The sequence below is a fragment of the Periplaneta americana genome, chromosome 16 (assembly GCF_040183065.1).
Source record: "Periplaneta americana isolate PAMFEO1 chromosome 16, P.americana_PAMFEO1_priV1, whole genome shotgun sequence".
In the NCBI taxonomy this organism is placed as follows: Eukaryota; Metazoa; Arthropoda; class Insecta; order Blattodea; family Blattidae; genus Periplaneta; species Periplaneta americana.
In genome coordinates, this window is record NC_091132.1 from 173,697,821 (window position 1) to 173,723,024 (window position 25,204).

The 25,204-nt window shown below is 34.4% G+C and overlaps 1 protein-coding gene across 6 annotated transcripts in view; it reads left to right on the forward strand.

The window, feature by feature from the left end:
• The window catches only part of LOC138691968 (zinc finger protein 726-like), a 47,687-nt gene extending 22,753 nt beyond the window's left edge, over positions 1–24,934 (forward strand). The window contains exons 1-5 of one of the 6 annotated variants that reach the window (XM_069814658.1): positions 5,416–5,728; positions 8,094–8,199; positions 11,406–11,567; positions 17,148–17,227; positions 22,541–24,934. In XM_069814658.1, coding sequence (XP_069670759.1) covers positions 8,119–8,199; positions 11,406–11,567; positions 17,148–17,227; positions 22,541–23,543 — 1,326 coding nt within the window. In that variant the 5' untranslated portion in view covers positions 5,416–5,728; positions 8,094–8,118 and the 3' untranslated portion in view covers positions 23,544–24,934. Of the gene's footprint in view, positions 1–178; positions 4,134–5,415; positions 5,729–8,093; positions 8,201–11,405; positions 11,568–17,147; positions 17,228–22,540 lie in introns of those variants that run through there. The other 5 variants (XM_069814659.1, XM_069814657.1, XR_011329995.1 and 2 more) reach the window with 5 other exon arrangements.
• Positions 24,935–25,204: the final 270 nt, after the last annotated feature.

Here is a 25,204-nt window from a genome sequence, read left to right on the forward strand (position 1 = left end):
CTAAACTTTAATTGGCCTTGTGCTGTTTTTTTGCACGTTAATATTCTAAATAAATAAAGTAAATAAATTATTATTATTATTATTATTATTATTATTATTATTATTATTATTTTGTGTTGCAATGTAGTTACTACGATAATTGTTAACTTAAGTGTAGTTGATAAATTTTACATTTCAGAATTGAGCGTAATGTTGAGAGCAGTGTGTCGTCAGAATTTCCCAGCATTTCTGCTCCAGAAGACAAATTAACACAGTGTGGTATTCAGAGACATTTCCGAACTCATGCAAGCAGAAAGACGTTTAAATGTGATGTTTGTGGGAAGAATTTTTATAAAATGAGTGACTTAAAGAGACATGCACTTAGACACACGGGCGAGAAGCCATTTCAGTGTAATGTCTGTGGAAAATCTTTTAGACAATCCGGACAGATTAAGATTCATGAACGCTCCCATACAGGCGAAAGGCCGTTCGAATGCCATGTGTGTGGGAAGTGTTTCTTGGTTTCGGGACATTTAAAAAAACATTCCCGAGTACACACAGGCGAGAGGCCATTTAAGTGCCGTGTGTGTGGTACTGCTTTCTCACAGTCTGAACATCTCAAGATCCATGTTCGCCAACATACTGGCGATAGACCATTTAAGTGCGATGTGTGTGGAATGTCTTTCTCACAATCGGGACATGTGAAAACTCACTCCCGCCTACACACAGGCGAGAGACCATTTAAATGCGATGTATGTGGAAAGAGTTTTTCGGACTCGGGAAATCTAAGAAAACATGAACTCCTACACAGAGACGAAGGACCGTTCAACTGTGATGTCTGTGGAACTTGTTTCAGCTCTAAGAATAGACTAAAAAGGCACGTGTGTTTGCATGAAGGCCGAAGTTAATTTACATTATTGCCAATGTAAATTTCCGCTGAAAAATTATGAAAGTTATGGTTACGGCTCGGATTTTGACGAAATATTTTTTTTCTCATAAATCACGAAAACGCAGGATGGAATACAAACTCGTTTTACTTCAACACAAACTAATGTAGCCTACTTTTATTTTGAGTTTGTTTCGCTATTTTATTGTTCATGGGTCGTTTTTTAAGAAATATTCTTTTTGTTGCATTTTTGCCCTTTCTACTTATGAACGGACATTTGTTTACCGTGTTGTAGTATATACAGGGTGTTTAAAAATAGCGAGCACAATCTTAGGTATCTATTCCCTATATGTAGACAATACATAAAGTTCATCACAACATGTGTCCCGAAATGCTTGGTTTCCTAGTTAGGGCCTTCAAAACGATATTCACCGCAATGTTTTTCTTCCCGCAGGTGCCGTGACAGAAGATATTAACAGAGGGCACTCTGACAGTTAATTCCGAGGAGAAGGGTACATTGAATGTTCTGTTTGGCGTTGTATTGTGCGACATGTACTCAAATCAGGAGCTGGCAGAAGTGTACTTCATATACGGTAAGGCGGACGGCAATGCTGCTCTGGCTCCTCATTTGTACCCTGATCGATGGATAGGTAGAGGTGGCCCAACGGCTTGGCCTCCACACTCACCTGATTTCAACCCTACCGATTTCTACTTGTGGGACCGTTTAAAATCATTGGTGTATTCGTCGTTGATGCCTGGCATGGAATCTTTTTGAAATCGAATTCTGGCAGGTCATAAGAAAATACGCAATACTCCTGGAATTTGCGATCATATTCGCAGGGCCACGAGACATCGATGTAGGGCCTGTATTCAAACGTTCCGGTGAATATCGCTGTTTTGATGGCCATAACTCGGAAACCAAGCATTTCCGGACACATGTTGTAATGAGCTTTTTGTATCGTCTACATATGGGGAATATATACGTGAAATTATGCCCTCTATTTTTGAAACAGCCTGTGTTTGAGAACCTACTGCAGATAGCTTTCGAAATTCGATTGCGTCTTGCAGGAATTTTCCTTATGATTACTTGATTCCTGATCACGTGTGTTACGTGCTTCCCTAGTCTATGCGACAATAAATATTGCAGCCGCAGTGCCCACAGTCTGGATATTGTATCTCACAACTGAAGACTTAAAAATATCGGAAGTAAAAGAGGGCAAAGTTTTTTTTGGGGGGGGGGGGGCGACAGTTAGTGACTGAGTCTGATGATAATGTATTTTTCACATTTAGAAGTATATATTATGCTTGTATCGTAGTTTTAAAATTTCAGTCTTTTTTTAATTTTAATCTCATATTTTCAGAGATTTATGGTCATTTTTCTGTGATTTTTTGTGATCAACTCCCTAGCTTTAATTACAACACACATGTAATGCTATAGGCCTCCTGTAGAAGTGCAGTCATGACAACCACAAAAAAAGGGATGGAAGCCTGTGCATAAAGTTGGTATTTTTATTTTAGTATTTATATTTTTTACTGAGAGATTACAATTATAATAAACACTAAGAATAAGATGTTGAAAACGAAGCTTTTTAGCAGCAATAACATTTTTGATATCTGCGTAGGAAATTCCTATTAACTTTCATAAACTCCTGAGGTGTGATTTAGCAATGTCTCCAATATTTTCTTCTAGGTCCTCTATTGTATGTTAATTATTTTGATGCATTATTTGTATTTCTATAATGTATGCTATTTGCATTTAGGTATTTGGACTACAATTTAGTATTGACACAAAGAGAATAATGAAGAAAGTTTATCAAAGCATATGATGTATTCATCTGTACTATCCGATAATCTATAGTGTAATGGTAATGACAACTACAGATTACAGACACAAGCCAATACCATTGTGTTCTGTTTTCGCCATGGCCATGGCCAACAAATGAAATTGCAAACATATTTAACAAATATTTTCTTACAATAACAGATAACCTCAACATCCCCCAAGATAATGTAACTAACAGTTTAGATTCTTTAACACAATATTTTCCGACAAAATTCCCAAATATTCAAATATTTCCAACAAACAAACAAGAAATAATTGCAATTATTAAAAATCTAAAGTCAAAAAACTCCTCAGGGTATGATTAAATAAGAAGCAAAATATTAAAAGCGAGTTCACATATTATAGCTGGGCCATTAAGTTATTTATGTAACTATTCAATGTTCAATGGTATATTTCCCGAGAGATTAAAATATTCAGTGGTTATTCCTATCTTCAAAAAGGGAGAAACAACGTCTCCAGAAAATTACAGACCCATATCACTTCTACCAGTCTTCTCCAAAAACTTTGAAAAAGTAATTCTATTACAAAAAAGAGTAATTAGAATAATAGTAGGTGCCAAATCTAGGGAATCGTGTAGGACTATTTTAAAAAAACTACAAATAATGCCCATGGCTTGTCAGTATATCTTTTCATTAATAGTCTTCCTCGTATGTAATCGTGAAAACTTTGTAACTAATTCAACAGTTCATGGCATAAATACACGTCAAAAAAATGACTTTCATACTCCATCGGCAAGTCTATCGTGCTATCAAAAAGGAGTGCGTTATATGGCAGTAGAAATTTTTAATTGCCTCCCTATCGATATAAAAAATTAAACTGAAAGTATAAAATTATTTAGGGCCAAATTAAAGAAGTACCTAATTTCTCACTCCTTCTATTCTGTAGGTGAATTCATGACATTCAATAACACTTCATGAAATTGATGCTAAAACTTTGTGTTGTACTAGTAGACTATATTGTAAATCTCGTCTGTATATATTTCATCTAGACTGTGACTATAAATTAAGACTATAATAGTATTAAGTTTTTTGACTTGTTCCATATTCTAGCTGTAAGTATGTATGAATACCATGGAATGTTAATAAATACAATACAATACAGATCTTGCACCATGCACACAGAGGTAACACAGCGTGCTTGTGAGTTGGTTGATGGTGTTCTAGAATATGCAATTAGGAAAGTCCAGGATAACAGACACAGTTTATAATTCAACAGGTTACATCAGCAGCTCGTCTATGCAGATGACGTGAATATGTTAGGAGAAATTCCGCAAACTATTAGGAAAAATACGGGAATTTTACTTGAAGCAAGCAAGGAGATAGGTTTGGAAGTAAACTCCGAAAAAACGAAGTACGTATATGATTCTGTCTGGTGACCAGAACATAGTACGAAAATAAAATATAAAAACTGGGAATTTATTCTTTGAAGAGGTGGAAAAATTCAAGTACATTTGAGTAACACTAACACACATAAATGACACTGGAAAGGAAATTAAACGCAGAATAAATATTGAAAATGCCTGTTATTATTCGCTTGAGGAGCTTTCATCATCCAGTTGGTCTGGAAAAATCTGAAAATGGAAATTTATAAAACAATTATATTACTAGTTGTTCTGTATGGTTGTGAAACTTGGACTGTCACTTTGAGAGAGGAACAGAGGTTAAGGGTGTTCGAGAATAATGTGCTTAGGAAAATATTTGGGGCTAAGAGGGCTGAAGTTAAAGGAAAATGGATACATTTACACAATGCAGTACTGCACATATTGTATTCTTCACCTAACATAATTAGGAACATTAAATCCAGTCGTTTGAGATGGGCAGGTCATGTAGTACGTACGGCTCAACCCAGAAATGCATATAGAGTGTTAGTTGAAAGACTTGAGAAGAAAAGATCTTTGGGGAGACCAAGGCATAGATGGCAGGATAATATTAAAACAGATTTGAGGAAGTTGATGGGACCGGATGAATTTCCCTAGGATAGGGATCGATGACTGCTTATGTGAGGACGGTAATGAACCACCGGGTTTCTTAAAAGCCATTTGTAACTACTGAGTAAATTCTCCATAGAAACTACACCAGAAGGCAGAATTTTCTTTTGCTTCCCTGATTTTTGTCAGATGTAGGCCTATATAGTAATAAACTCGTAGATTTAGTTTGCATTCACAAACACTTTCTGCTTAAAATCGTCTGATGTCTGTACATTCAAATGCACTGTTGTAGCCCACTCCCCACTTGTTACAAATGTAACACTCATGAGTTTCAAGACTAAGGGAAACTGACTATATCACTAGCACGTAATTCGTCCTGGACCTCTCTCGGGAAATTGTTTATGGCCGAAAATTAATTCCACGTGTTTGTCACTTCATACATCTAATAAAAACCAGATAAGCAAAGGAAAAGTATCCCTGCTTTGATGTACCTTTTCTAGAAAATTTCAGTAAAAAGCGTTCCTTAAATATATTTCTGAAAGGAACTAGGCCTATATTCATGATTTTGTTTTTAATTTCTCATATATCATGTTAGCTACCGATACATACTTTATATTATTAATATTATGTTCACTATTATTAATGCTGCAAGAAGCTTAAATGGAAATTTAGTAGCCAAGGGAACTTAAATTAAATATTAAAATTCGTGACTCCAATACGCCTTCTATTTCACGGCACTATTGATCATCATACTTCCTGTGTGTTCAGGGCAATAAAGTTCAGGGTTAAATTGTTCGACATTCCTATTGAAGTGATATTCGGGATTCATCAGTGTGTCCCCGTGAATTGGAGATTTGTTCATTAACGTTGCTTGTCATCCATTATTTTTTAAGTGTTTTAAAATAGTCACTTGTGGATGTGATACTTCAGTACTGTTTATTCAGTTATTCTACATAATATAATTTTGTAATGGAGATGTATCTCGCTACATGAGATCAGTAAATTGAACCCGAGGCGAAAAAGAAAAAGTGGAATTATTGCAGAAGTAGGTTGTAACTTTATTTTGAAGAGCTGATGCTGATTTTTAACGTATGTAAGTGAATATAAGGTTTAGTCTTGAATATAATTCAAGTTCAATTATAGCACTATTTCACGATTTGATCCAGGCATTGAGTAAACTAGTATGCCGGGACTTACCTGCTATTTCGCGTCTCCGTTCAAATAGTCTTAGTTTGTCTTTACATTGAAGCAAGTTACTTCAGATAATTTTTGCCCATCCAAAATCGAGAGTAATGTATTACATTTATCAGCACATTCTGAACATGTTTAATGAACACAATTCTTTGCCCGATAACCTGCACGTAATGTTTGAACAAAATGCTGTGACTTTTATTTGGTAGGCCTCCACCTGTACACTGCTTGTAACGGAAATTCAAAGTGTGCATGTTTTTGCCCTACATAGCCTACATTAGCAGGAGTCTGACTTTCAGGTAGAGAATATGAACACTGCTCGTAGTGCACAAAACTTGCTACGGCCTGCTCTTACGGTGTAGGCCTAGTTTGTTTTCAAGAACATGTGCGCTTCTTGTAGAAACATTTGCATAAATCTTTTGCTTGTTTTTACTTTTTAGAGTGCCAAGCGAACAGGAACATCGGAACATATGCATTATAGGACCCACCCAGAGTATTCCATAGTATCGATTATATATTTTCGATTATTATATCAAGTATCCCATCTTAACAATACTAAATACATACTACTATAAACATGTATAATTTAATAAAGCCAACAATAATGATATAAAGCTCATATTAGTCACCTTTGTTATACAATATATTAAATTTTATTCAAAACAAAGTTAAAGAAACAAACCAAAGCTAAACTTTAAACACAGTAACATTAAACTTTCAAACAATACAACATTGGGATTAATACAGCAATAAAATTAAGTTCATATTAGTCATCTTTATAATATATTATAAAATACTAATTCTACTCCATTTATACTGCATTTTTGGTCCAAGGAAAATACTAGTCTTTCACAAAAACACATTTTTACTAGTATTTTCCCTGGACCAAAGAATTAAAAACAAAATTGGTGTAAAATTAAAATTTTACCATGGACTTCACTGGAGATGTTCCATTTCATCTTCTCCGTTATTCGAGTGATTTCACAAAGTGCTATGATACGGCGTTCCTGTGCCTGTCATTTATTACCTTGTAATTTCCAATGACATCTCCACAGGAGTTCATCTCATTTACTTTTAAATTTCTTCAGTCTGATCCCAGGATTGCATATTTCGCAAAACATTTCACTCCTAAGTAAACCAAATTCGCATAAAAAACCATAAACATAGCCTACATGTCTTTATTCATGGATAAAGCTACTAAAAAGTTTACAACTTATTTATAATTCCATAATTTCCATTTCGAGGCCTACATTTTAAATCAAGAGGGAGAGTTTGATCCACTTCTTTTTTTATATTTAACTATAGCATTCGAAACTGCCGCCATGATTATGATCAAACTAATTTACAACAATATTGATTGGTTGGCAACATAATGAAAACAATATATATCGATCATTTAATTGATCGAAACGCAACTTCCGTGGACCTTTTTTTTTTTTTTTTTTTTTTTTTTTTTTTTTTTTTTTTTTTGGTGGCTTAGCATATTTTTATGTTTAGGGTGGGTCCTATAGTGCATCTGTTCCGGAACATCTTTCATATTGCGTAAGTGATGAGATAATATATCGTCTCTTTCATAGGAACTGCGTACCAAATTATTGATCTGACTTGAAGATCTTCTTACACTTTTTTCTGGATTTATGAATTTCTGTGCCAAATTTTTAACCATAGCGGCTTTTTTTTGTGCATGGATTCTTTTTAAGTTTTTCTTATACCCAATTTACAGCTTTAGACGAACTTTGGCGAGAGTTATAATGAGGACTGGCACCTTGATTTAGATTTTCAAGAATTTTTGCTGAGACTTGTTTCTCATGTAATCTTGTCTGTCTCACATGATTTCTATTTTGCATTTTTCTCTGTTCTTTCCTAGATTTTGTAGTTTTTTTTAGATGCCTTCCATCTTTCTTTGCCGACTATTCGGGCTTGTTCAACCGCGGAATTCAACCGTATAAATCGTAATAAATTAATAATAAAAAAAACACAAAAAACATGTTGCCGTCATTTCCGACAAATAAAAAGCAAAACACTGTTTTCACCTCATAAAACTACGCTGTAATCAAGAGTCCTCATTTAAAAATCCGCGCAGTTGTCAATCTCCATAATTACCTTTCGTTGATTTTTAATTATAATAGTAATAAATATTTCCCATATTTCTGTTCATCAGATAACTTGCTTCCGACATGTAAATAAATTTAAGATAATGTAGATCTAGCAACTGGGAATAAGCATTTCTTAACAGCTCATTTTCTGTAAATCTCTCTTAATTACAGAATCTCATCTTTTGATTAGATCAAGATGGAACCTGATGTTGATCCATTGGGCTTACAACCATATGAAAACACGTACAAAACAGAAGAGAATAATGCTTTATCAGAGGTAAACTGAAAAGTCTTACTATGTATTTTGTTTATTTGTTTATCTAACAGTGCTAAAAAGCATACATTTCAATGTTTTACACTTTATATTGAGTAGATTAAATATGATTCTCGTGCCATATCTGTGTGATATAGGAAATGTGTCATGATTTGAACTGACGATATGCAATGCGAGTTTGTTCGAGTATCCATGCAGGAAGGGATTTTCACATAAAGTTTTGCTAGTCCATGAGACTGGTACTCACCCCGCATGGTGATCGAGAAAAGCAGAGGAATAGTAAGTAATGTCGTCCAGTCTGATTTGAGGATCTTCCACCTCTGCTGCGGGTAAATTGGTATTAGGCTAGCAGTCAGCTGGTAGCATTTGGCAATATTAGGAATTTTGGACATTATATTTATTATTTTTATTATTATTATTATTATTATTATTATTATTATTATTATTATTATTATTATGGTCTCCTTCGGTAGCGCAGTTGGTATAGCGCTGGTCTTCTATGCTCAAGGTTGCGGGTTGTACCCTGGCCGATGTCGATGGTATTTAAGTGTGTTTAAATGCGACAGACTCATGTCAGTAGATTTACATGTAAAAGAACTCCTGCAGAACAAAAATTCTAGCACACCGGCGACGCTGATATAACCTCTGCAGTTTCGAGCGTCGTTAAATAAACCATATTTTAATTTTAATTTCATTATTATTATTATTATTATTATTATTATTATTATTATTACTATTATTATTATTTATTATCAGGGCGCGGATTTTGATCACCTAAAACTCTAAAAAGATCTATAAAATTACCCAAAAAAATTTTAGAAAATGACCTAAAAATAAACAATCATATACATAATTAGTCAAAATTCTACCTCAAATTACCAGCTCTCCAGACTGGCTGCTATGGTATTCCCATATAAAAGTATAAAATTTCCCACACGAATACAAATTTTTCCACAACCTACAGTATGGGCTACAATTAATTATTAATTAGGTTATAATAGGATAAATGTATCACTCACTAAATCTCCTCCATATCTAGCGTAGTGTATCCCAGTGGCTGAGACTAAAATGGACGTCGGTGACTGCAAAGGAGCTGCAGTTCAATTCTTTTGTTTGGAAGGCAGACCATAGAACAACAACTCAGCCGAGAGTTTCAGCTCCTATTCTATTTCTCTTTTTCCTTTTGACTTCACTTACTGTGTAGAAAATCCTTTCAGATTTCTCATTTGAATGAAGTAGTGTCAATATTAATTTTGCGAGTTTTCCTATATTGGAACTTTCAGTTCGTCATTGATGTTAAATGTTGTTTTATTTAACGACGCTCGCAACTGCAGAGGTTATATCAGCGTCGCCGGTGTGCCGGAATTTTGTCCCGCAGGAGTTGTTTTACATGCCAGTAAATCTACTGCCATGAGCCTGTCGCATTTAAGCACACTTAAATTCCATGGACCTGGCCCGGGATCGAACTCGCAACCTTGGGCATAGAAAGCCGGCGCTATACCAACTCGCCAACCAGGTCGACCTTCGTCATTGATGTTTTTGTGTTTAAATGACATAAAATTTAAAAGATTACCAAAACATGATTAACATTTAAGAGATGACCAAATCACGTTAAAATTTTAAAGATGACGAAAATGTCCTCAAAATTACAAAAAAAAAAAATTATAAAAATAATGCCCTTAAAATTAAAAGAAATTAGTTAAAAGATTAAAAGAGCTAAAAATTACCAAAAAAATGACCTAAAACTCTAAATTTCTGTAACCAGCAGCTTGTGTCCAAGATTTATATATTTATGGACGTCACAAAGGACGTAAAGAAAAGAAAATAACGTCATCAATATCCGTGTTTTGATTATTATTTTTATTATTATTATCATTATTACTATTATTATTATTATTATTATTATTACTATTGCTAATTATTATTATTATTATTATTATTATTATTATTATCCAGTTGTCAGATGCATGAAAGCTGCCAATTTACATTATATTAATTTAGATCCGTTTAATGTATAGTTTGTTGTTTGGCTATTCTTATATTAAGCATATTCATTTTTAACTTCGTTTGTGTTGTTTTTAGCTTTTCTGTATCACGTATTTTTATAATTATCTATTCATTTTGTCATTATTGTTTATTGGCAGTTGTGTCTAATTTTAATAATTATTTGTATGCACTGTCTTATATTATTCCAGTCTTCATTTATATGATTTCATTAATTCATTTGTAATTCATTTTATTTAATTGCCATTATTTTAATTATCTCACTGTACTAATAATTTAATAATTATTTGTCCTATTTATTTTGTTGCATTCGGTCAATGTTTAATGTTGACTATTATATTGATTGTATTTCATCTCACTGCCATTTTCTATCATTCATTCTCATCATCATTTGTTGTTTTGTTTTATTCTGTATCTTGTGCTAAACTGTAATTGGCCTTGTGCTGTTGTTTTGCAGGTTAATAGTCTGAATAAATAAATAAATAAATAAATAAATAAATAAATAAATAAATATTTATATTATTATTATATTATTATTATATTATTATTATTATTACTATTATTATTACTATTTTATTTTATTATTACTATTATTATTTTATTATTACTATTTTATTTTATTATCATTATTATTATTATTATTTTATTACTATTATTATACTTATTACTATTATTATTACTGTTTTATTTTATTATTATTATATTATTATTATGATTATTATTATTTTATTATTATTTTATTATTATTACAATTAATATGACTATTTTATTTTATTATTTATATTATTATTATTATTATTTTATTATTATTACTATTTTATTATTAATATTATTATTATTATTATTATTATTATTATTACGGTTATTATTACTATTTTATTTTATTATTATTACTATTATTTTATTATTATTATTATTATTATCTTATTACTATTATTATTATTATTATTTTATTATTATTATTATTATTATTATTATTATTATTATTATTATTAATTTATAATGCATATGTCACTTCTGGTAATGTGGAACAGAAGGCCTCATGGTCTTTGCTTGGCCAGAATAAATAGATTTGTTAGTGTCTTGTGTTTGAAGTTGCATCTATCTTATGCAGTGCAGAACTAGGCTGATGTCTGTTACACGTGAGGCAAACTTCAGAGCCGCTGAACTAGCTGCTTCAGATTTTGTGCGGCTGTGTTTTGCAGGAAGGAAGTTCATCGGATCAGCACATGCCTGGGATCAAGGCGGAACTCGTGGACGACAGCTGTGACCTCACATCAGAGATTAAAGTTGAGGAAGACCAAGGGCCTTTTCACTTTCCCGTGGTGAAGTGTGAAGGCTTCTCTGTGGTGAAGTGTAAAACGGAGGTGAGTGGTTAACTGTATTTATACAGTAGTCTTATAAATAACTTGGTTATACATGGCTCTGCTATATACGTAATTAATACTGAGATCTTAGAAACATTACTTTTAATAATATAGATTAAAGTCTTAAAAACTTTTTATATGATATCACCAAATTTCTGTTCTTCTCAAACAGTTGCGATGCTCTTCCAATTAAAATGCTCAGCAAAATAATCATTTTCCAATGGATTTCATCTCAGTGTGGAATTCTGGGAAATGAAACTGCCAATGCTTTGGTTAAGAAGGGTAGTACAGCCATTTACATACCTGTTTCTAAATCTACATTTCGTCCACGCCTGTGGAGTAACGGTCAGGGCGTCTGGCCGCGAAACCAGGTGGCCCGGGTTCGATTCCCGGTCGGGGCAAGTTACCTGGTTGAGGTTTTTTCAGGGGTTTTCCCTCAACACAAGATGAGCAAATGCTGGGTAACTTTCGGTGCTGGCCCCCGGACTCATTTCACCTGCATTATCACCGTCATCTCATTCAGACGCTAGATAACCTAAGCTGTTAATAAAGTGTCGTAAAATAACCTGCAACCTACATTTCATTCTGTGAAGGGGAGAGGATGGTATTTTCTTTAACTTTTTTCCTATTTTGTGTAAAATATTAATTTTTTGTATGTAGAGAGATCATAGCTGTGGCAACTCAACCAAATAAAATATTTTGAAAAAAAAAAAAAAAATTGTTTGGGGGCCCAAATTTAAAAAAAAAAAATGTACCCAATGCAGGATTGTATTAAAACCGATATCTAAACCGTTTTTAAAGATAGATTCAAACAGTTTTTTGCAATGTATTTGCAAAAGCATGTTCTACAAACTGTCTGTAACAGAATTTTGATATTAGTCCCTACGTTTGTAAAATAAACAATTAAAATTTAATAACAATTTTCTGATTATCTTTCTTGCAAACAAACGGACGTATTTTTAAAATAAAATCAATTAACAACCTTCTGTTATAGAGAAAAGTTTCCTAATAGTCTAAAGAATGTGTGTTCTAAATTTCATGCGTGTATCTTTAACAGTTCAGAAATCATATCCATTTTTGTCTGGCAATGTAGCAAAAAAATGAAGTTACTGGAAACCGATAAAAGGGGGTGAGTGATTTAAAAATCCATAGCGCAGGAAGTTTAAAAATGACGTCTCAACATCCGATAAGGGCACAAATACTCACAAAATGTTATGCAATGCATTCCACACATATATCAAAGAATATTTTAAAGAAAAAAATATATATATTTTTTTAAATTAAATTTACCAGAAACAACAATAAAACAGGTTGAGTGATTAAAAATCCATAACGCAGGAAGTTAAAATATGGCGTCTCGACATCTGATAAGGGCGCAAATACCCACAAAATATTATGCTATGCATTCCACACATATCAAAGAGCATTTTAAAGCATTTCTTTTTTAATTTACTCATTTTTCACCAAAAAATACCATCCTCTCCCCTTAAGCGACTCATTAAATTAATATATACAGATATTAATAATGTAAATTTTATATCCAAATCGCAAGGAAAGAAATGGAACATTTTATATCAGAATCTACACGTGATTCCTCATTTACACGGAAATGTTGTGTAGCAGCATTCAGGTTAATCAGAAGACATCATTGTCTGGCTAAGCATTTGCATAGAAATGGGATATATCAGAGATGAGAATATTAAAAAGTATTGACGGAAAGGCTAGAAGGAATAGAATTAGAAATACTGAGATTGGAATTCGAGTTGTTAGACCATTATAAGAGCGTATTTAGCAATAGAGTTTACAATGATTCTCACATGTTAAAAGGAGAGGTTACGAAGAAGGACAGTGTGGATGAGAATGGAGAATAAGAAGACATTGGGAAGGCCAAGAATGACAGATAAGGGAGAACTTGAATTCAAGAGGAATGGAAGGGACAACGGTGATTAGTGAAAAATCTTTCGAGGATAGGTATGTCTGTAGCAGTCGGATAATCTGTATAAATGGAAACATCTAATAGAGGAAGAAGAGAAGAAGATATTAAACAACTCTGATATTTAGAATAACTTTTCTCGGGTTCTCAGCCAGGTGAGTTGCAGATTAGCTTCCAAGCTTTCGACGGCTAGCTCTGCCATCTTCTTCAGGGACGAAGTGATGTGGGACCACGTCTAGCCGGTATATATGCAATAGTAGAGCTTCCCGCTGCGGGCCAATCAGGAGCTAGTTCCTAGTCCCGACCGCCAGGCGCATTCTGGTTGGTGGACACGGCAGCCAATCAGGAGCTACTTGCTGGTCCCGACTGTCTGCCGTGTGCTGGAGGTCTAAGCGTATTCATGGCAGGTTTCCATGCTGTACTCAGCTGTAGACCCCGTCTCTGTTGAAATTATTGCCATCTAGCTGGACTTTGAAGGCTTCCTTGATAACCAAGTCCCAGTGACCTGATGTCTTGTCCAAAATGGTGGTGGCGCTGAAATCTATCTTGTGACCAGTTTCTAGGCTGTGTTGGGCTGCTGCAGACTTATCGGGGTGATATAGTCTCATGCTGGGTTGATGTTCCGTGCAGTGTTACATAATGGTGCGTCCCGTCTGCCCGATGTAGCATTTCCTACACTCACAAGGTATTCTGTAGACACAAAGGCCGTCCTTAACTGGTCTCCAACTCACCTGGATGAGAACCCAAAAAGAGTTATTCTACATCAAACACCAGGAAAGCCACAAGTCATATTATTTCGCATGAGCCTCAATGTATTTTCCATTAACAATATCCGCGTGACTTTTTATATTGTTCTATACCGAATATGATCCCAAATGTCGTCTAGTCCATTTGGCCATTTTTATGATTTAGACATGTACAATATTAAAATAAACAGGAAAAATATGTTGGAAAACACTAGTCTAATCCCGGAACTTCCTCGTTCAGGCTACTCACTGGCCATGATTGTTTAAGTAAACATCTCCACAGAATCGGTATACTGACTTCACCAAATTGTCTGTTATGCTGTCAGAAGCAAAAATGGATATGGATCGTCTGGCAAGCTGCACAGCCCTTCAAATAGCTCAAGAACACTACATACAAAATGTTTATACAGCCAGTGCTAATATACTGCGGAGAAATTTTGATTACTTCACCTTTCATAAACGAAATAGAATATGTTCAAAACCAAGCTCTCAGACTCATTACTGGTGGAATCAAAACAACTCCAATAGATTCTATGAGATTCCTCACTAATATTAACAGGATCAAAATTACAATAGAAGAAAAAGCACTGATTCAATATAAAAAACTTATCAGATTACCAGGAATCAATTGGCATTCATACAGTCCTCTCTGTAGATTGAAAACTCAAAAAAGTTTCATATCCATTGTTCAAGAATTAAAACAGAAAATCAATATTCCGAATTTAAAAGAAAACTTACAAATTGAACCAAACCCTTTAACTCTATTAAATATAGAATATAATCTAAATACTGAAATCAGAAGTAAACACTGAAATACTGAAACAATTGTCTTCAGAGACAATTAATATTAGGTACCCTCCACAAAACTAGCTTCATTTATACACCGACGGATCCTTGATTTCCAGAGAACAAGGTACCGGTGCAGGTGTTACGTGCTGTCTCTTCTCACTTTATAGATCTCTTGGATATGGAACAACAACTTTTGATGGTGAAATCATTGCAATAAGTGAATGTCTCAGGAATCTTCTATGCCACATCAATAAATTTAGGAATGCAGTTATATTGTCAGACTCCAAAGCAGCTATTCTATCAATAGTCTCTAAACACACACCTTCATCTCAAACAGCAGAAATAACTGAAATGCTCTCTCAATATCACTCAATAAAAGAATTGTATTCCAATGGATACCATCCCATTGTGGAATCCTGGGAAACGAGAATGCGGATGCTTTAGCAAAGAAGGGCAGCACTGCTACTTACAGACCTGTTACTAAATCTACGTATTACTCTGTGAAGAGATTTATTAAATCTACATACTTAAACTTCAACAAACAAAATTTGATAACACAATCTCAAGGGAAAAAATGGAACTCTCTGCATCACAATCCACAGTTAATTCCCGATTTACCACGCAAATCGTCTGTAGCTGCATTTAGATTGGCAACAGGCCATGATTGTTTGGCCAAACACCTGCCTAGAATTGGAATATATCAGTCCCCTAACTGCCCATTGTGCAACTCAAACCAAGAAATGTATTCGGAACATCTCAAAATCTGTTCTTCAGTGGCTGGCCATGATAATATCTTTGAAAAATATTGAAGTGCAAGAGGTCAAATGACTTTATTGTCAAATGCCTCGCATTAGAAAACAAGAACAACAACATAGCTCAAGACATCACGTCGAAATATTAGGAGCACGAAGGAGAAAGACTTCATTGTTAAATCAATAGCGTTAGATTCATACATACATGATTTGTACATGTAAATGATTTATTTTGAGTACGCTATAAGTATGTTTTAAGCTAATTTTGTTCCACATCGTCGTCTAAAAGTTTGTGTTATTGTGCGAGCTACTTGAAAACTCACTCAGTCCGTAGACTGATGGTTAAAAAAAACTAGGCCAGTCCTTTCATAAAAATGGACTGAACGCGTTTTAAGATCGCATTGTTCAAGTGACTGAAATGGAAATATAAAAATTCGAGATTTATTCTTCGAAGAAGTGGAAGAATTGCAATATCATGGAGCAACAGTAACAAATATAAATGACACTCGGGAGGAAATTAAACGCAGAATCAGTATGGGAAATGCCTGTTATTATTTAGTTGAGAAGATTTTGTCATCCAGTCTGCTGTCCAAAAACCTGAAAGTTAGAATTTGTAGAACAGTTATATTACCGGTTGTTCTGTATGGTTGTGAAACTTGGACTCTCACTTTGAGAGAGGAACAGAGATTAAGGGTGTTTGAGAATGAGGTTCTTAGGAAAATATTTGGGGCTAAGAGGGATGAAGTTACAGGAGAATAGAGAAAGTTACACAACGCAGAACTGCACGCATTGTATTTTTCACGTGACATAATTAGGAACATTAAATCGAGACGTTTGAGATGGGCAGGGCATTTAGCACTGGTCGAATCTATAAATGCAAATAGAGTGTTAGTTGGGAGGCCAGAGGGAAAAATACCTTTGGGGAGGCTGAGACGTAGATGGGAATATTATATTAAAATTGATATGAGGGAGGTGGGATATGATAATAGAGACTGGATTAATCTTGCTCAGGATAGGGATCGATGGCGGTCTTATGTGAGGGCGGCAATGAACCTCCGGGTTCCTTAAAAGCCAGTAAGTAAGTATTGTTCAAGTGACTTATTTGCCTCACATTCAATATCAAGGTTAAAAGTTGATTTCAATGCAATTCAATACAGGCGAATAACCTGATCTGAAGGAAGGATTTATACAGTATGTAAATAAAACACTTTGAGGTGAGCAAATTGATAAGCAAAACAAATTACAGCCTTATTAAAAACCTGACTGATCTTATAAGAATTTAAAATCAGGCACCTGGCGTAGGAAAACAGTGACATACATGCCAACTAAGGCTCTCTGCATTATTTGTTATCATTTTCAGGAAGATTCTTTTGATCAGGACGGAGTTAAAGAGGAATTGAAACTGGAAGTACCTTCAGAAAAGGATGAAGTGTTTGAGAGGTGAGTGAAGTGTGCTACTGTTTGTCTTCTTCTTCTTTTTCTTCTTCTTCCATTGTTTAACAGATACATTTATATGATGGGGTAGTATATATATATATATATATGTCAGCACCTGTGGAGTAACGGTTAACGCGTTAGGCCGCGAAACCAGGTGGCCTGGGTTCGATTCCCGGTTGGGGCAAGTGATCTGGTTGAGGTTTTTTTCATCCCAATATGAGCAAATGCTGGGTAACTTTCGGTGCTGGATGCCGGATTCATTTCACCAGCATTATCACCTTCATCTCATTCAGACGCTAAATAACAGAGATATTTTTTTTTTTTATTTAATCTGGCAAAGCTAAGGCCAGTAGGCCTTCTCTTCCGCCCAGCCAGACTCTAATTCTCATTAAATACATTTGCTTACATAGTTATTACATTAATATCTAGATCATAAAACAACATGAAAGTAAATAATGAAAATTGGATAACTAATGTTAGTGTGACAATAATAAACATTTGTAAGAAATAGTTATAATAATAATAATAAGAATAGTAATAATAAAAAAATACTAATAATAATAGTAATGATAATAATAATTATAATAATTATAATGAGATAATTTAGATATTTATCTGTGATATATATAACCATTAAACATTGAGAAACCTGAAACAGCTATTATTGTTCACAAGAATTGTTAGAATAATGTTTTGTTAGTCTATTCTTAAATTGGTTTGATGTCCAACAGTTCCTGACATTATTCGGTAGGGAATTCCAAAGTCGAGGAACAGCCACAGTGAAGGATGATGAATGAGGATGTTCGGTAAGAGGGAATGGATAATATTGAGGAGTGTTGTGATCATGTGTCTAGGTTATGATGGGTGGATAAATTTTGAAAACGAGACGCAAGATAGACAGGAGTAATTAACTTACTAAGATAAAATATATATATGTAGTATTTGTAGTGTATGAAGGTATTTTGTATGTCATTTTTGGATTTGCCGAATTATGTGAACTGCTGTGTATTATTCTGATCCTGAAATGATATATGAACAGCTGCTGCTTTATTAAGGTACACTTCTTCAGGAACCTTTATCTCATTTCTGTCTTCATTTCTTCGCTTTATTTCTTTTTGTTTTTTAAAACTTAATTGTTTTTTTAACATTATTTTCTTTTTGTTATTTCCACTGCTTTCCTACTTGCTTTCATATCTTGGCTATCCTTGTCACGTGATATATCCATTTCAGTGTTTCTTTTTTATTTTATTTTATTTTTTTTTGTTTCTGTAACTATATAATTAGTTCACTTCATCAGTTCGTTTTTATTCTTCCAGTGGCCTCCTAAGAGGCTTTTGAGGCTTACCTTACCCAACATTTAGCGTTATTATACCTAGTACTAGTATAAGTTTCTAATAACGATGTATCGTAACACTTGACTTCACTCCAGTCCTTCCGTATATTAAATTCACCATTGGCAGTAATTCCACTACGGGAGGCTTTTGGCACAAGGCTCGTAGCAATATGCAATGGCCTCGCTCACAGGCAGCAACACTTGCAAGTTTGAGAGAATGCCTGGAAGGAGGGGTATCTATTCTCTATGACTCAGTAGCAGCAAGCGGGGCTAGTCTCAACCAAAATATAATACATTGTCCTATGTTCGTGTTCTGGGAATGCGCTGCATTGTTTAGTTTTAGTTTAATCAAACGTGCATGCGTGTCTGTGTTACTAGTTTTGTGTAAAATTGATCGCACTGAGAGAAAATTGCGATCATTATTTACAAAATTAAAAGAGAAACCGTTTTCAAGTTGAACATATGAAACAAAATGTGCTGACAAAGATAGGAGATCGACACCATATTTACATATTAAAATTGCGGATGAAGATAAAATAGAAAATTTCAATTGTCAATGTAGAAGAAATATCCTTGACTAACAGGGTGGTCTGAGACAAAGATATTATATTGTTATGCCTGTATTCTGTTTGGGGGTGAAAATGAGTGGTCATCATCTTCTTGTAGGCTCTATGTCACAAACAAATTTGAAAGAAAAGCCGAGAAACATCTGCAATTTAAAAAAAGATACAAGGTAAGCAGATTTTTTCAGCCTATTTAGCATTTACACCCGAGCTTCGCCACTTTAATTCTTCATGAATTTCTTGCTGCATCTATACCTGCGATTCTCAGACTTTTCGTATTTCGCTCTTCTTTTTTTGTCTTATATAAATCTGCGCCCCCTCCTCACATAATATAAAATACAAAGATAGGTGACAATAACCCAATACGCGGGAATTTATACTCGATTGGCAACACTGGCTATTGCTGCCAATGTATTGTGGTCGCGCAGTATTATGACGTCATTTCCTGTTACCTGAATGTTTGTGGAGATATCGATGCGCCTCATACTTCCTGGATTGAAAATATGCGACTATAAAAGCAGAGCGTCTGTGGGTGACTTGTTAGTTGTTCCATTGCGATTGTGTTGTGAGTTTGTCACTTGGAGTTCCAACGCTAGTGTATGTATGTAGTACACAGGGATAGTTATTTAATCGGAGGCAAACGTAAGCGTCAGAACAAAGAAGCGTCTAATTCATCAGAAACAGTCAGTACTAGTGCTAATACTATTTTAAAATCAAAAACACGAAAATATGACCAAGCATATTTAAACTTCGGTTTTTACAATCACTGTTGTAAGTGGTGAAGGAAATCCTTAATGTGTTTTTTTTTTTTTTTTTTTTTTTCAAGAGTTTGGGTACAGATACCATGAAACCAAATAAATGGAAGGGGCATTTAGAAACCCTTAGAAAAGGATTGTGGGTCTTATGTTAACTTGCTGAAAATAGACCGTGCAACTTTCCGTGTATACATGGTTAGTTAAAAGTCCCGCACCACCTAAATAACTTTTGAAGCATACGGTTCAGTGACATGAAACTTGGTATGTGGGGATAACCATATACTAAAAACTCAATAATGGTATTACAGAGTTTTTTCTACTTCCGGTTTAACCTAAGTAACTCCAAATCTCTTAATTCAAATGGAACACCCAATATATATATTTTTTTAGTTTTGAATAAAGCTCATTAAGAGCTTTTCAAAAAGTACCCACACTTGATACTTCTGTACAAATTCAGTGTTGCTAAATAAAAATGGAAGTGGTGCAAGATATTCCTAAAGCCTGGTTAAATCATTCCTTAAATTGTTTCTATGATCGTGTGACACATTGTAAAGCAGCTGAGGGCTACCAATTTGAATACATAATTTAGAAGGTGAGCTAGCTTTGTTTTGTTTTTGTTAAGGAAAGAGTATTTTATTATTTTGATATTCGATACACTTTTCTGTTTTCTTGCCTTAGCAACATTGAATTTGTACAGAAGTATCGAGCGTGGGTACTTTTTCAAAAGGTCTTAATGATCACTATTCAAAAATAAAAAATATTTTGAGTGTTCCATTTAAAATAAGAGACTTGACTCGGTAATACCATTATTGAGTTCTTAGCATATGGTTATCCTCACATACCAAGTTTCATGTCACTGAACCATATGCTTCAAAAGTTATTTAGGTGGTCCGGGACTTTTAACTAACCCTGTATACATGACTTTAGTTAACTATACATGCAAAACATGATTATTTTGTTTAGGGACCTTGAAGGCATTATACAGGGACATCATTTTATTTTTACTTCAATTTTTTATTGTACCTGAGTTTTTGAATGTACTTCACTCCCACCCCTTCTACTAATGAAGTTCAACCGTCCTCTACACAGACCCAAGACCCCATATACAGTCATAGTAGCCTTACCGTCACAGTACGTTCCAAAAATATGTTCGCGTTTTCCAATGACGAAACAGCTCTGAATATTGCATCATTTTCGCACAGGTACTGTCGTCCATTTTCCCACGTCGCATTCCAGTTTTCCCCACCAGCTTTTATTCGCCAGCTAGTGGCTGGGCTGTCTTAGCTCTTTTCTGAGAACATTAATTTCTGTTAGGAATTGGACATCTACGTAATATTATACCCATACAACTGTTTAAAATAACTTAGATAAAAGGGCCTCGTTAAGTAATTAATTGTCAAGTGATTTCCCTCCTTTCTACGATCCTGCGACATAACCACTTGGATGGACAGTAGATAGCATGTCTGAGTAATTTTATCTTTTCGGATCGAGCAGATGTGAAGATTGAATTTACAGTACGTAAGGTACTCTTTTATAGAGTAGGTACAGAATTATTTCAACATGAGTTACTAGTACGAAGGACGAAACTGGTAATTGGAATTACACACATTAGAACTGAAGCCTGTATCGAACTGAACCGCCACCATTTTGAAAAATGTGTTTAAATATCCATATTATGAATATTTTTCAATTTAATTTCATTCTCTATAGTGTACGCTAATGTGCTATAGACAGTGTAATATACACTGCATAATGAATACGTCCGCATGGAAAGCTCAGTTCGTGAGTAAAAACACTTATTGTTAATACAGTACTGTATCCTGATTAAACAAAAACCTGATGAAAATTATCAAACTCATGATATTTCCTAGTTTACGTAAATGGATGAACTATTTTTCTTCCCTCCTATACCTAGTAAAGTGATTTGTTTGTATATTACGCCATCGAACTCCAGTCGTGGAAGGGGGCAGCAACCGTTGATCCAAAGGTATAGCCAGGTTAATATCAAAAATGTTAGTAAAAATAAAATGATGTCCCTGTAGATGCTTCCCCCATCTCTCTACTGAAATTGGTACTGTTACAGACAATTACGTTTGTCATTTTAAACTGGAAGATTACGTTTAAATATCGACAATTTATGATAAGGTACTTAAATTATCATTATTCCTCATAAAATAATACAGAAACATATTTCAGAAATGATACCAAACTGTTTTCTGCATCATGACATATGAATTTATTACCGAGGAGGTAGGCATAACCCAATTCAAGTTCTCAAGTCATGTGACAGCCATTGCTCCGCCATACATTCGTGGCTAACGCCATACACTTTTATGACGTCACTAATGACTTCTTACAAATACTATACAACTATTATTCATTATTTCGTGAAACAGAAAGTTTCAACTGCATATTGCACTGTAACTTTTAGGTCCGAGTTCCACATTATATATATGTATTTTTTGACACGAACTTTTACGAATAACCTTACATTTGTGGTATAGAGACCTTGTCTCGTATATTAATTTGAAACTTGAATGAAATATCCCACTTCTCATGGAATTACCCAACAGATTGTCCTGGAGAAATTACGAAACATTCCAAATTCAATGACAATAGAAAACACATCAGTATTTTTCACACTGACAGTCAGTTTTCATTACAGCATTTCAGATAATCATGAGACGATAGTACCAACACAATGTGACGGCATTACAAGTGAAGATCATGTGACCATAGCCCGGAGTTGCAAGAATTTAGTATCCTCTGAAGAGAGAACAGTTGACACCCTTGACGAGACAATTCCTAGCGGAATTAATTACAGTTCATTTAAGTGTAATGTTTGTAAGGAGGTTTTTAAAACATTCCAATCTCTCAGACATCATTTTGCCTCTAATACGTGCAAGAAGCTATACAAGTGCGACATCTGTGGGAAGTGTTTCTCTCACTCGTGGACTTTGAAAACTCACGCGCGCGTACACACAGGCGAGAAGTCATTCAAGTGCGACGTTTGTGGGAAATTTTTTACGCAGTCGGGAAGTCTTCAGAAACACCTACGCGTGCACGCAGGCGACAAACCTTTCAAATGTGAAGTTTGCGGGAAATTTTTCTCGCAATCCGGAGATCTGAACAGGCACGCACAACTACACAGTGGCGAGAGACAATTCAAGTGCGAAGAGTGTGGGAAGTTTTTCTCGCAATCCGCGAATTATTTGAGACATGCACGTTTACACACGGGCGAGAGACCATTTCAGTGCGATGTGTGTGGAAAATCTTTCGGACAATCTGGCAATCTCAAGAAACATAAACGGTTACACACAGGCGAACGGCCATTCAAATGCGATGTTTGTGGGAAGTGCTTCCCGGAATCGGGACATTTAAAGCAACATTCACGTATACATACGGGTGAGCGGCCATTTAAATGTGATATCTGTGGAATGTGTTTTTCGGAATCTGCACATTTAAAAAGTCATGCGTCCGTACACACCGGCCAAAGGCCTTTCAAGTGCGAATTGTGCGGAATGTGTTTCTCCGAATCCGGCCGTTTGAAAAGCCATGCATTCCTTCATACGGGCGAGAGGCCTTTCAAATGTGATGTGTGTGGAAAGTGCTTCTCTCTTAAGGGAAATCTGAAGAAACATATACGTCTACACACAGAAGAGAGATAATTAATACGCAGTCCATGTGGTAATTAATTCTCGAAGATGAGAAAACAAAACTTGGATATATTCCCACATAAAAGAGGTTATTCATACGCAAAGTAATATGGTGAATGTACCTTGTCATCAATATATATCAAAACGTATTCATACCATGCTATATTCTATCAAACTTATTGCTCCTGTAAATCCTTTTAGATTAGCGTCCCATAATTCAAATTCAAATTTATATACAATTTACATTTGAAATGTATACATATGACTAGATACCCGAAATGAGCATATGCTCGTGCTCGGGTACAGTCCAATAGTCTACATAAACTTTACAGAGATCAATAATAATGTTGATGATAGAAATAATAGTACTAGTAATAATAGAATTATCGTGACGGAGATGATACAAAGATAGTAATACAAAATAATTCATTAATAATAATAATAATAATAATATTCGTGATAAAACAAAAATATTTACAACAATAAAATAAATACTAAGACTGATAAAATAAAATATAAAATCACTAGCCAGAGTTGACACAACTTAAATAAGCATGTAATAACCGGAAAAAAATGACGAACTCGAAAATCAACAGAAAAGTTCGATGTATCGTAGATGACAGCAACCGCCGTATTGATATTGTGTTGTGCATTAAAGGTAGTAGGGGGGAGCCGGAAGTTTACGTAACTGCCGTTCTCTTCGAATCTTCTCGTAAAATCATGGAAAGTTAATGCTGCAAAAATAATGTCTACGAGTCAAACTGTTCATTATTATCAGGATAAATACAACTAATACTGAAATATATTAATCAAGTTTCTGTTATAGATCTCCCCTTTTGTGCAAGAGGTATCGTATCAAAATATTTTATGAATGGCGGGGAAAATATAAATTTCAAGAACTCTCTAGTGACAGAGATAGTGACAAGTACAATCAAGTGTATCTGTGGCGATGCTAAGAAATCATTTATTGGAGATATACACTGTTATTAATTAAGAAAATGATCTATTTATATTTATTACAATGTTTTATCTGATAGATTACATGAATTAGATAAATACAATAAAAATTAGTACCATATAATGCTAGTAACACTTAAAAAAATAATAAAATTTATCAAATGTCATACAAACTTTTTCACTTTATTTTTAAACTTAAGAATGTGTAAATTACTTAGGTCTGGGATATTTTTCAATACTCAATTGTATAGTCTTGGTCCATAATTCCTACTGTGTCTTAGCGTGGCATTTAGGTTCTGTCAAAAGAGTTGGGACATTTTTCTTCTGGTGTTATGTATATGTTTTCAGTTATAAAATTCATTCGATTTTTGTGAAAATAATTTAGTACTGTATGTTTATATATTTGCTCAATTTTTAGTACTTGGAATTCAGAATAAATAAATTGTGTCGGATAATCAAGTGGTTTATGCAGAGAAATTTTGATGATCCGTTTTTGTAGTAATATTAATGGAGTTAGGATAGTCTGCCATTCCACCCCATCCTATTATTCCGTATTGAATGACTGATTCAAACAAGGCTAGATAAACAACACGGAGAACATAGATAGGCATATATGCACAAAGGGTTACAAAGTTGTGAATTAAAAGAGTTGCTATTATTATTATTATTAGTAGTAGTAGTAGTAGTAGTAGTATTATTATTATTAGTATTTAATT